This window comes from Musa acuminata, chromosome BXJ1-9, assembly GCF_036884655.1.
Source record: "Musa acuminata AAA Group cultivar baxijiao chromosome BXJ1-9, Cavendish_Baxijiao_AAA, whole genome shotgun sequence".
Taxonomy (NCBI): domain Eukaryota; kingdom Viridiplantae; phylum Streptophyta; class Magnoliopsida; order Zingiberales; family Musaceae; genus Musa; species Musa acuminata.
The window spans coordinates 9,783,099-9,795,864 of NC_088335.1; the positions used below are offsets into that span (position 1 = coordinate 9,783,099).

A 12,766-nucleotide genomic window follows, 5' to 3' on the forward strand; every position below is an offset into this window, starting at 1 on the left:
ATGTCGGTAGCTCATGTGCAGGATCTCCTTTGGTGAACTGACAAAACCAGTTGATGGTTCAAGCAGCACTCAGATCATAGAGAGTTTGAGGTGCTAATTTCCTGCCAACACCAGATTAGAGCAAGAGATTTGCTGTGAGTTGAAGTGAAATGTTGTAGTGGTAAGAGTGGGGAAAAGTAAAAGTTAGCAGCATCAGAATTTATGCTTGTTTTTATTAACAAATAGTCCTGGTTAATAAATTACAGTACTAAGTTGTGCTTTTGGTGGGATCATCAAGCACCATGTTTCCAGATCCAAGTGACATATTAACAAATAGTAAAGGGCACTCTCTCTCTCTCTCTCTCATGGGTTTTATATTAGTTTTGTTCATATGTCACTTGGTATCCTCCTTTCAGGGATCCCAAAGCTGGCATCCAGATCCAATGGTGCTGCACAATCCATCTGTTTTGTCTTTGGGCAGTGACAGCTCAAATAAAAAGATACTGAGCAAAGTTGCCATGACCATCTTAACCATTGCCATCTTTTGTCTTCTTGCTGACCTGTGGACTACATCTTCAATGGAGTTTACTGCTGCTACATACACACTGTAAAGCATCTTTGATCTGGTGTAATCCTGCTTCAAGCAACAAGACCTATCTCTACATACTGTTCTCGTTTTTATACTGGTTGATGTCTCATGTCAGTAAGCAACTCTGTCCCATCCCACTTAATTTCTTCTCCCATTCTTTTTATCTGTCAGAGAATTCTCCTTCAACACACTTCCCAAGCAAATGTATAGGCTGCCCCCACCGCGGAATTTTCTCTTTATAGAAGTCATTCAACCAAGGATCTCACTCATTACTATAAAGCTTGTATTTTCTTATATTTTATGCCCATTTCCTCGTTTTAGCATTCTAGCATCATAAGGTGGCAGGCATGTGTGTTTCCTTCTTTTTCTTTCTTCTTTACTTGCTTCTGACAGCAGGGGGAGCTGATGGCTAGGAAAGGCTGCAAGCTTCTTCCAAGCCATGGCCAGACTAAGTCCAGAAGAGAGGATAGGAACAGAGAGGAGCACATTAATGATTTGATTCCGGAATCCATTCAGCCTTCTCTGTGAGCTCCAAGAGCCCAAAGTTTGTGTTTTTCTCATCATGGGAAGCTTCTTTTTGGAGGCTGGTGATTCAGCAAGTGCAAAGAGAAGAGAGTATGGGCTGTTAGTCTTGGTTTTCCTCTGGACTTGGTCTCCTGCAGCTGCTGTTCTCTCCCCTAAAGGTGTCAACTATGAAGGTAACTCTGTCATCTTTCATGGCTTGAGCTTTCTTCTCTTTCTGTGAAGAGGAGATCATGACATTTCTCTGTGATGTGTTTTCCTTGTTTGTTTTGCAGTTCAAGCTCTAATGGGCGTAAAAGCATCCCTAAAGGATCCCCATAGTGTTCTTGAGAACTGGGATCAGGACTCTGTGGATCCATGCAGCTGGACCATGGTTACATGTTCACCTGAGAATTTAGTTATTGGACTGTGAGTGCCACACTGTTCTTTCTTCTCCTGTTCTACTTTTTCCTTTCAAGTGAAGGAAGAATATCGATATATATATATTTTTTAATCTTCTCAGAGGATCTCCAAGCCAAAATTTATCCGGCACACTCTCTCCAAGCATTGGCAACTTGACAAATCTTGAGATTATGTAAGTTCTCATTCCAGATAGTCAATGGTGAAAACTTCCTCACATCGATGATTTAGGGAATGTTACTTTATAGTCTCCTCCAGAACAACAACATATCAGGACCCATCCCACAAGAGATTGGAAGGCTGTCAAAGCTTAGAACTCTTGACCTCTCCAGCAACTATTTCACTGGTGACATCCCTACCTCTATCACCCACCTGAGTAGCCTCCAGTACCTGTGAGTACAAAATGCTGGAATTTATTTTTTGGCCCATATAACCACTCAATCTTTTGCATTTGTTTGATTACATGAGATCAGGAGGCTCAATAACAATAGTTTGTCTGGAGAATTTCCTGTGTCTTTGACCAACCTGACACAGCTTGCACTCCTGTAAGTCACATGACCTGGGTAATATGATGAATTCGGCTTGAAGGAACTGTGTAGCTGAGACTCATCTGTTGCATGATTCAGGGACTTGTCTTACAATAATTTGAGTGGTCCTGTGCCAAGTTTTCCAGCTAGGACATTCAAGTAAGTCTGCTGGAGCCCTTCTTGTTTTCCATGAACTTTATTTTCTTGAACGTATGGTGCACTGTTCCATTGTTTGACCAAGTAAAATAGTATCATGTAGCCAGTGGGCATTCAATTGGGTAGGCCAAATGATAGCTTCTTTGCTTTTGCAGTATTCTGAATCCTGCTTCTGCAATGTGTCTAGTTTTCCAGAGAGACTGGTGGGCTACAGTCACTGCCAGTTAAATCTGTTAACTGATATATTTGTGCTAGTATTGGTCCAACAATATAAAAAAACCTTATTGCATCCTTTCTATTCAGATTGTCTATTTAAAGTAGTAACAGTGTTCAGTAAAATCCTTTCTTTAAACTAGGAACATATTTAACTTGTCTTTTAAATTTCATTTTGCAGTATTGTTGGAAATCCTTTAATCTGTGCTACTGGTTCAGAGAAAGAGTGCTTCGGGACAATGCCCATGCCGATTTCCTACAACTTGAACAATTCAGAGACAGAGAGTACTTACATTATCCAAGATATTATCTAGTCGATATATAATTTTCATTTTGATGCTTCAGAGAATATTCTAACATGAATCTAACATAAGCTGTATCGTGCACCTGTTTTATATCTCTTGTGTGCCTGCGAATCAGTACACAAGGTGATAATTGACTTTTCTTATTGTCGATGTGTAATTAACATGTAAGATAATGGTAAGAATTATATTTTAATTGAAGAAAATTAATTCTCGAGCCTTGGTAATATGGTCACAACTAATTCTTTTACATTCATTTTACAATTCCATCTGCACATGCACAAAATCCTTTTCTTATCTACCAATTTTATGCTATTTGCTAGATCTTAGACATCAAAATTTTTTCTATCTTGACTAATATTCTGAAAATATTTTGGACTTTTGACTAAAATGATGGGTCTGCATTTTCTTCCACATCATTGTTATCACAAGTCCCTTGATCAAGTTCCTTTATCTGTTCTTCAGTGTCGGATGCCTAGTGCTTGTGGATGCTATAGTTTTTGTTTCATGTAAGTTACAGAACTGGCTTGTGTCTTTCAATTCTGACTTCCATCCATTTATCATGAAGGCACTGCAACCCAAGGAAAACCAAGAAATCATAAAGTTGCTTTAGCACTTGGTTCCAGCTTTGGATTAGTCTGTTCAATAGTTTTTGTCATTGGGTTGCTTCTCTGGTGGAGGCAAAGACATAACCAACAAATCCTATTCGAAGTTGATGGTGAGTAAACGGCACAAGAATGCATTAGCATCGTCAATCTTGCTACCCTTTCTCACTTATGAGACACATCCTTCTATAAATCATTTATCGACATATGTTCACAAATTAATCATCTTTTTGATAAATTCAGAGCAACACGACGAGGAAGTTTGCCTTGGAAATTTGAAGAAGTTTCAGTTTCGCGAGCTTCAGATCGCAACAGATAACTTCAGCAGCAAGAACATACTAGGCAAAGGCGGCTTTGGAATTGTTTATAAAGGTCATCTAAAAGATGGGACTCTGGTAGCTGTCAAAAGGCTCAAGGATGGGAGTGCCGTGGGTGGTGAGATCCAGTTTCAGACTGAAGTTGAGATGATAAGCTTGGCTGTGCATCGAAACCTCCTCAGACTGCACGGATTCTGTATGACTGCCTCGGAGAGATTACTCGTATATCCATATATGTCAAATGGAAGTGTTGCTTCCCGACTAAAAGGTGACTACCTGATCCTGGCTTCTTAATGAAATTATTGGATTTACTCAAATTTCCAACATCATTAATTTTTCGAGTCACTAATATGTCCTTTTTTAGAAGAGACATGTCCTCTAAGTTTTCAAAATATGGAAACTTGATATGAATGAAAAATTGATTTAGTGGCTCAAAAGTAGCCAAATACATACTGTTACGATCATTTATCCATTTCTTGTTTTCCTTAGGAAAACCACCATTGGATTGGATTACGAGAAAAAGGATCGCAGTGGGAGCTGCAAGAGGTCTACTCTACCTTCACGAGCAGTGTGATCCGAAGATAATTCACAGAGACGTAAAGGCCGCCAATATTTTGCTAGATGATTACTGTGAGGCCATAGTTGGAGATTTTGGGCTGGCAAAGCTTATGGATCACAGGGATTCGCATGTAACTACAGCTGTGCGAGGCACCGTCGGACACATTGCACCCGAGTATCTCTCTACAGGCCAGTCTTCCGAAAAAACTGATGTTTTTGGATTTGGAATTCTCCTCCTCGAACTTATTACCGGTCGGACAGCTTTAGAATTTGGGAAGTCGGTGAATGAGAAAGGCACCATGCTTGACTGGGTAAGAATGACATTAGACTCACAAATTGAAGCCATTTTATGTGCCTTTACTATTTGTCTACTTGATCATTCAGGTAAAGAAGATCCATCAAGAGAAGAAGCTTGACGTGCTCATGGACAAGAACTTGAAGAACATTTACGATAGGATCGAGCTCGAGGAGATGGTACAAGTAGCACTCCTGTGCACACAGTTTCTTCCCGGCCACCGGCCCAAAATGTCAGAGGTTGTGCGAATGCTCGAAGGCGATGGACTTGTGGAGAGATGGGAAGCCTCTCAGAGAGTCGACTCCCAAAATTTCAAGGTGCCTGAGTTTGCCTTTTCGGAAAGGTGCTACTCGAACCTGACGGATGACTCGTCGTTACTTGTCCAAGCAGTTGAGCTCTCTGGGCCAAGGTAAGAGTTCATAACACTACAGAATCAACAGCATGGAAAAAAGCACTGGAATTATCTGTGATCAATGATTACAAGATAGGAGGTAAAATGCAATTACCATCTTTCCTGTATTTGCTCTTATCATGAGAGCCTTTCCAGACTACGCCATGGACATTGCACAAAGATAGCAAGTTCTTGAGTTGAACCTCCATGGATCAAACACAAAAGTAGTTCTTTGACATCGGTATGACTGCGAGTTTTGTTGTATATAGGTCTGAAGGACTCAAAGTAAAGGATGTCATGATTCAACGCCATGGATCTTGTGCTTCTTTCCACCTCTTTTCTTCTCTCTCAAGAATTCGGCATGTTTAATGTCGTCCATCACACTCCTGAAGGCAGCACATTTCCAAGCTTTGAACTGCGACATGGATTTCTTGGTGTCAGAAGAACTCGTTGATGTAGATTTTGATCGTCATTTTGACATAGCAAATTGAGTCGATCTAATCCATTTCTTAAGAAAAATCACACTAATGTCCCCCGGCTTACGAGTTTGATCTTAAACAAAAGAGATTATGGATTTATTTGATTAGGGTTCTTCCGATGCTTTGTCAATGTGACGGTAAGACTGGCGTTGACTAGATTTGATGTCAACGTGGCGGTCAGACACTTTTAAAGATTGACGTTGACAAAGATCGATTACTATTAATGTCTAAAAGATCAGCCGTTAATGTCTTCGGATCTGCTAACATGCAGTACTTCTGTTCACCCGTTTAAGTCCCACCGGGCTGACCAACCTGAGTGTGGTAACCGGAGACGAATGATGGGCCCCATGTGCCACGCATGCCGTGATAATACACTCGGCAATTATGATTTTTTTTTAATTTTAAATGATGAATTTTATTTTAAACTTAATTTTAATTAAAAATAAGAAAACCGAAACAATTTTCTCATTATTAGTAGAATTTGACTTCTGTAGATCTTCAAACATGAGAATTTGACTCCTATAGATCTTCATACATGAGGAAATAAATCATTGACGTTGTTCATCTGCGTCGAATGTTTATGTTGCCTCAGACAAACCGTATGACTTCATGTGTATATATATGTATATATTTAGCGAAGCTGTAGAGAAGTAGGTGAGCTCAGGCGTTCGCAAATCTGCAGTTCTTCCTCACCTCTCCACCTGCAGGGTTGGTGATGTTCCCCATCCTGACCATGGAGTCCGAGAAATCCTTGAAGAAGGAGATCGACTCTGCCCAGTACTTCTCCACGATGTGGGAGGTTTCGAACCCTAGGAGGCTGGAATACATCTCCTGGTCCGAGTTCAGAAGCCCGGTTCCCTGTATCAGGGTCTCGAAGAAGGCGTTGTCGAACACGGTGGGCGAGGTGTAGTCCATGGGGGAGACGTTGTCATCTCCTCCGTCCGTAGGGCACGTCTCTTTGAGCTTGCTGAGGTACACCTGCGCCGACGCTTCACTCTTCGACGTCAGCTGGAAGTCCCCGTAGATCCTGTCGCGGAAGTTCACACATCTCGACATGCCAATGGTGTGGGAACCTGAGATCAGAGTTAGATGCTCGTGGGATAAGAATGGATGGCCGTAAGGAATCAGAGTGATCCATGATCTTACCTACGAGGGCTACCATGTCAGTGGGCGAGAGTCCTTTGGCTGAGAACTTGGTGATCAAGGTGGCGAGCCCTTGCTGCGGAGTTGGGATGTCTGAGTTCGCTTGATCCAGGCTTGCAGTCTTGGAATCCAGCCTTCCCACTGGAACGTCCCAGTACGGCCCTCCAACCTGCTCATCTCAAAGGATGAAATGCTCGAATCCATGTCTTCCAAGGATGACGACAAGTTTGTGGTTTGAAGGATACCAGAATGGTGGCGTCTCGAGCTGCTACCGCGAGGAGATCGGCGCAGGAGACGACGCCGGGGCACTCGGCCTCCAGCTTCTCCTTGATCTTGTCGACCAGCTCGAAGCCCTGCAGCGAGTTCACGTTCTGGTCTGCTTGCTTCTCCCCTATCAGCGTGGCTGTGTCGTCCAGGAGAACCGATCCATCGCAACCCTAAAGAGCTGCAGCAGTTCAGTACTATAGCTACTACTGATCTATTGACAGTTCGTATGAATGATGTCAAGAAGGCGACCTGGACGAAGCAGTCATGGAAATGGAGGCGGATGATGAAAGCCGCATTGCGGGGATTGGCCTTCACCGCGCACTCCATCTCCGTCCGCACGATCTGCTCCGCGGTGGGGCACGTCTTCGAGTAGTAGCCCAAGCTCAGCTGCGACGGGTCTTGCGCCAATGAGGTAATGGCCGCGGTGGCGAGAACAAGAGCCATGACGAGCTGCAGAGGCGTCGAGCAACCGACACCTTTGGCCATGATTTGCTGCTGCTGTGTTTGCTTCGCCTCGGTTGATGCTTGCTGGGAGGATATGAGCAGAAGGGTTGCAGTCGTTGCATCCTTTTATATGCTTCATGCAGGAGATGGGAGGGTGAACTGCTTGAAGAGGCCGCTTGGAGTCAACAGGGGGATCAACTAACATGAGTGAGTTTGGTGGAACCAACAAGCTAAAACTTGATTGAGTTTGGTGGCTTGGGTTGACCAGCTCTGGCAGTCAAACACAACCAAATAAAGACAATTTGCTAAGCAAAGAATAAGGCAACCAAAAAATTTAGTCTTGGATTGATAACATGAGACAATTGTTCTTGTTCCACAAGAAAAACCTCAATGAGACACCCCAAATTGGATCGTACTCCGAATCTGATCACACTATGAATTGGGATATACTGATACAAATGCATGTTTGATGCAACCAAGCCATCAGACGACTTGATTGACATATATTTGACCTACTTATACAACAGTAGTCAACACTTAAAAACATGGTCAACCGATAAATGATATGATTTAACCCAATTACATGACCTGAAGACAATTCACTCGACAATCACTTCTAAAACAAGAGAAGAAAACATATACTAATCTGTAAAGTACATGTTTACTATGTTTAGCTTGGTTTTTCTATGATAAATTCATATTACAACAACACAGCCCCGTTGGGGGAATCAAATGTCTACAAGATCAGCAGACTGTTTGGTTCCCAATAATGAAGTTTAGTTCTGAAGTTGAAGACATCATGAGCACCAAACTCTCTTTTGGTGATTTCTTCGGTTATGCATTGCATCTCCCAGGTACATCAATCTTCATGTTCGTCTTCACCTTCAGAATCTACACAATGGAAGAATTTCCAAAAACAGTAAATTAGAGTATGTGCATTCTAAAATAGCATAGCAGTAATAGAAAATGTCATGCCATATAAAACTATAATGCTGCTAGACCAGCATAATTTTTTAAGAACATTTGGCTAATTGCCTAGAATATACACTCTTAGTTCCATCATTAAGAAATTGGATGTGGATCAGCATCTAGTTGGGGAAGCTTCAAATGAAACTTAAAAAGAAACAACACTTACCCGATCTAATATCTTCGCCGAGTTGCCCTGATTGGATTTGTTTCACAAGCATTCGGAACATTAATATCCACCAATAGATATGTAAAACAAGCAGTGAGAATAGGAGAGTGTTGAAGACATAATAATATATTGGTCCTTCAAACTTGTGTTTTTCTTTGTCCAAATTCAAGAGAACTTCATAGCTGCCATGAAAGGGGAAATTAAGATTTCAGACTAATTACTTCAAGGTCATCTTCCATATGAAACTTTCCAGCAGATAAACTGGCTCAACATTTAACAATAGAGAATAATCCTTGAATAGTTGTTTATACTATATAATTACAGAAAGTTCACAAGCTGCAGTGCATCATGCTAATAAGAGTTTAAAAGCTAAACAGGATTTGGTAGTCTTTTACCTGGCCCATTGGTGTACAACAAAGTAAATATTACTCAAATTAATTACTTAAATGATGAAACTATGTTTTGACTAAAAACTCTTCGGTTAGTGCAAACCTTTCTACATGGAAGCATACAGTATCTGTACAAAAAATAAATCAAATTATCTTATAAACAATTTGACAAACAACAGAAAACAAGAAAAAATTCTCCTAAATTTGTTTCAGCATAAAGGTCTAGAGATTAAGTGATCCAGAATCTCCAATAAGCCCCACACACTTCCTAGGTTTGCTCTCAATGTGATCCTAACCATGAATATGAAACTCTCTCTCCATTGCCCTTCACATTTATTAAAGACACTTAAGAATAAGATATGCAGAGTTCACTAACATAAATAGTCCTCCTGGATCTCACCTTTTTATTTGAGAAAACTTCCCAATGCATCGCACATCTTTTAATAAAGTAAACAACACTTATTTCACAATAGCTAAAAATTCCAATCTTGTAAAACGATTCATCTTTGGACTGGAGGATAAAAAATTCATAAGATGATATTAGATTTCAATCAACTGCCATCATTGTCTTGGTTCATTGTGAAGCAAAATCTGAAGATTTAACACACATATGTGGCTCCAAATGAACAAAACAACAGGTTAGAGGATGTGATATTTATCCCAAATCAGAAGTTTTATGAATTTTTCACTTAATACACTTAGCAGATTAGTAATTCCATATGCATTTTACAATAAATAGAACTTGTATCAAGAGAGTTATACTCACCTTGTACTTCGAAGGATCCAGAAAGGAAAATATGTAAGACGAAGTATTATCCATGAAACAACATATAGGAGAAATGCTACATTAGCAAGCATCTCATAACCGCCATACTTGGACATCTTTGCTGTTTCCATGAACACGTCACTAGCATCATGAATGGCTAGAACAACTGAACCAACACGAGCAAACCTGTTTGAAGTGAAAGAAATTTGCAATGCCAAAACACCTTAAATAGTTAGTGGTAAGGATTTCATATTTGTTCCCATTAGGGTAGCCAAGTCACTCAAAGATACAAGCAATTCAGCGTGACCCCAAAGTATGTGTATGTAGTTGATGGTTTAATAGGAGGGATCAAAGTAGACCATGGCGGAGGATAACACTGCCTGATCCATTATTTAGCCTAACATGAATATGTAAGATAACACAATCAGAACAACATTTTTAAGACTAACCTGAATATGTAAGATAGCACAATGAGAACAACAGTTGCCATGTGATGAGCCATTGACACCCCAAAATCTGATCGCCTTGTTTCCCAGAATGCAAGTGCAAAAATTGAATATGTATAAAAGCCAGCAACATACATATAGACAGCCTTAAGTTTTAATCTGGGAATCAGGAAATAAATAAGTTAAAACCATGACACCATCCATAAATGAACATTAATTGCTAAGCAACTGATTTGGACATATCTTACTTTGTCTTCTGATCTGGCCAGACCTGATCTCCTGGCCCCATCCAAAAGTATCTTGTGTTGGTGAACCAAGGCTCATTATATGTAACTGATAGAGCTAGCAGCTCACCTGAAAGAAAATAAACAAACTTCCAAGCTGACTCTTTAAACTTATTAATCTTTTTTCTCCTGTTGTCTACTTCAACCTTGAGCTTTTCGATCGAGTTTTGCTGTATAACTCGCCTTGCTAATTTCTACAGAAAACAAAGATATTATGAAAAGCACACAATAAGTAACAGACACTTGATATTACAAAATGAAAATAAAAAAATTATAAAGTAGTACCAATTGTACAAGCCAAACAACTCAATCAGTTAATCATTGACAAGATTGGTAAATTTTCATGTAGCAAATCCCCAGTGATTTCTTAAATTGGCACCAAAAGTTCAGTATGAATTCTAATTAGTGTTATCCTAGATTCAGCAGAATCCTCATCTGTTTCCAATATGGAATATCTTCAATTAGCCATCTGAAAAGTGAAAAAATAGATGATTTCATGAGCTCAGGAAAAAGACCTCCAACCAAGCAGCAGGACTCTATTGCATTTCAAACAAAACATCATTGACACTCTATAACAACAACAGATCTAGTCTGACATAAGAAAGCTGTATAATTTGAGAATGTACATAAAATATAAGCATTAAAATGACTTGTCGGTGCATACTGTTGGATAGCGGATACATAGGTTTAGTTTGAAATTTCAGGAGGCTGGTTATATGCTTCCCTGGATTTCAATCCACATGATGTCATGTAAGATTTGTTTTAGGGTTTCTTTTACTCTTAAGATTACCATGGGTGATAGGTTTCTTGGTGATATTATAACCCTTTTCTGTTTAAGATTGTCACCAGAAAACATATTCTTCCTTCATTATATACTGATTCCTCATAAAAAACAAAACCATCCACCAAAATAAGAATAACAGTAGAGAAATTTCCACAATTTTCCAGAAAGTTCATACACGACTGTGGAACGTGATCTCACCTTCGGTTAATCCTAACTTCAAAAGAACAAAGCAAAGAGATCTAACACTAATAATTACAACAAATTACATCAAAATCAGTTCTTTCCCGCACGGTCTCCATCAAAATTGGTCAAAAGGCTGAAGGCATCAGAACAGAGGCAAGGGCGCAAGTTGTGAATCACTGACCTCGAACACCAACCTATCGAGGAACAATCTGACCGCGGGGAAGAGCAACGCGAAGAAGGGCATCGCCCAGAAATCCTCGTAGGCCGGGTACGATTCCCGCTCCCAGTCAATCGATCGCCAAGCTTCGATCAAAGCCATGGGATTCGAGATCGACGAGAAAGCTCCGAGGAGGGAGACCGGGTTGAAGGTGAGGGTTTGGAAAGACGCGTCTACTTGGCCGCTCACTGTCTGAGGCTTTTCGCTAAAGCTGAGAATGATTTAAAAGAGGAATCTTCCTTGCTCTCTCGCTGACGAGATTTTTCGCCCGAAACAGAAGGCGATTAAATATAATATTTTAGTCATCAAATTGCTTAAGAAGAAATTTCAAATCTCAACAAACGTATATATATATATATATATATATATATATATATATATATATATATATATATATATTATTACTAGATCGATCTGTAACAAAATGAAGTGAAAAGAAAAGATATAAATGACTTACTGTTAAATAAGAGTATTTTAAATGTTACACAAAGAAGGGACGTTTTTAGAAAATTCTAAAAATATGATCATCTCAAAAAAATAAAAATCCTTTTCTGGAAATTCATTTTTTTTTTTTCATTTATACATATGACAGAATTAAACTAACGGAAAACCATAATCTTCTTAAAATATACATATTAGCGGTGAACAGAAAGGAATTAGAATTTTCTCCATTGAGTCTTCGTTTTCTTTGGTTCTTTTTCCCATCTCGCGGTGGCTAACGTTGGCTACACCCTTAGGTCATCGAAATTAGCAAAACTATCTCCGAGTAATAGGAAAAGAAGGAAGTTGCTGCGTGAGGCAGTCTCTCTAAAGATCCCAAGTCTCACGGAGTTCGATTGAAGAGGACGAATCTCCCACTTAAATTGAAGAGGACGACACTCGGATGCTTTTCCTTTAACGGATGGCTGACACGTTGACGCCCTAAGTGGTTGATGTGCCCACGGCACTCGTCATTGCCTCATATTTCTTATGATGGAAAGTGTCACGTACTTTCCTCCCCCTCCCAACTTGGATAAAGTCGAGGAATTTGGTTGTCGGCAAATGAGACTATGAAGTATTCATGCATAAAATAAATTTCTATACGATCAAACACGCTTAAAAAAATTCGAATCATAATGTACACAATTCTAAGTCATATTTTAAAATGTGCTATATGGTGTCGTACAATGTTCTATGTGGTTGACATCTCGATTTCATATAGTTAATATCTCAGCGATAAGTGATCAATTAACCAATTATCTTGCATTGCTCGATTAACACCGTAGAGTAAAAAATAATCAAATCTCAAACTTAGTATAAAGTGATGATAATTGCGCCTGAGATCAATGCATCACCTTACCACAGGTGATATTATTAGAAAGTAATATCTTTAAACC

The 12,766-nt window shown here is 39.7% G+C and overlaps 3 protein-coding genes across 4 annotated transcripts; 1 reads left to right on the top strand and 2 right to left on the bottom strand.

Moving 5' to 3' along the window:
• Window positions 1–973: 973 nt before the first annotated feature.
• LOC135593111 (protein NSP-INTERACTING KINASE 1-like) lies at window positions 974–5,325 on the top strand. Of its 2 annotated transcripts, XM_065082931.1 has the most exons (12): window positions 987–1,266; window positions 1,366–1,498; window positions 1,593–1,664; window positions 1,738–1,881; window positions 1,963–2,034; window positions 2,116–2,175; window positions 2,328–2,375; window positions 2,567–2,670; window positions 3,256–3,405; window positions 3,536–3,877; window positions 4,099–4,478; window positions 4,552–5,089. In XM_065082931.1, the coding sequence occupies exons 1-12, from the start codon at window positions 1,131–1,133 to the stop codon at window positions 4,873–4,875; spliced, it is 1,965 nt and encodes a 654-aa protein (XP_064939003.1). In that variant the 5' UTR covers window positions 987–1,130; the 3' UTR covers window positions 4,876–5,089. The 2 variants fall into 2 exon arrangements, with proteins under 2 accessions (XP_064939004.1, XP_064939003.1); XM_065082932.1 differs by lacking the exon at window positions 2,328–2,375 and having other exon boundaries at window positions 974–1,266; window positions 4,552–5,325.
• A 454-nt stretch (window positions 5,326–5,779) lies between these two features.
• Window positions 5,780–7,270, bottom strand: LOC103997944 (peroxidase 11). Its single transcript, XM_018818574.2, has 4 exons — window positions 6,992–7,270; window positions 6,721–6,912; window positions 6,479–6,644; window positions 5,780–6,405 (listed from the first exon to the last, which is right to left on the bottom strand). Exons 1-4 carry the CDS (start codon window positions 7,226–7,228, stop codon window positions 5,993–5,995), a joined length of 1,008 nt encoding a protein of 335 aa, XP_018674119.2. The 5' UTR covers window positions 7,229–7,270; the 3' UTR covers window positions 5,780–5,992.
• A 446-nt stretch (window positions 7,271–7,716) lies between these two features.
• On the bottom strand, window positions 7,717–11,657 carry LOC135593113 (ASC1-like protein 1). The gene is made up of 6 exons (XM_065082936.1): window positions 11,355–11,657; window positions 10,171–10,400; window positions 9,926–10,081; window positions 9,477–9,662; window positions 8,322–8,503; window positions 7,717–8,077 (listed from the first exon to the last, which is right to left on the bottom strand). Exons 1-6 carry the CDS (start codon window positions 11,490–11,492, stop codon window positions 8,046–8,048), a joined length of 924 nt encoding a protein of 307 aa, XP_064939008.1. The 5' UTR covers window positions 11,493–11,657; the 3' UTR covers window positions 7,717–8,045.
• Window positions 11,658–12,766: the final 1,109 nt, after the last annotated feature.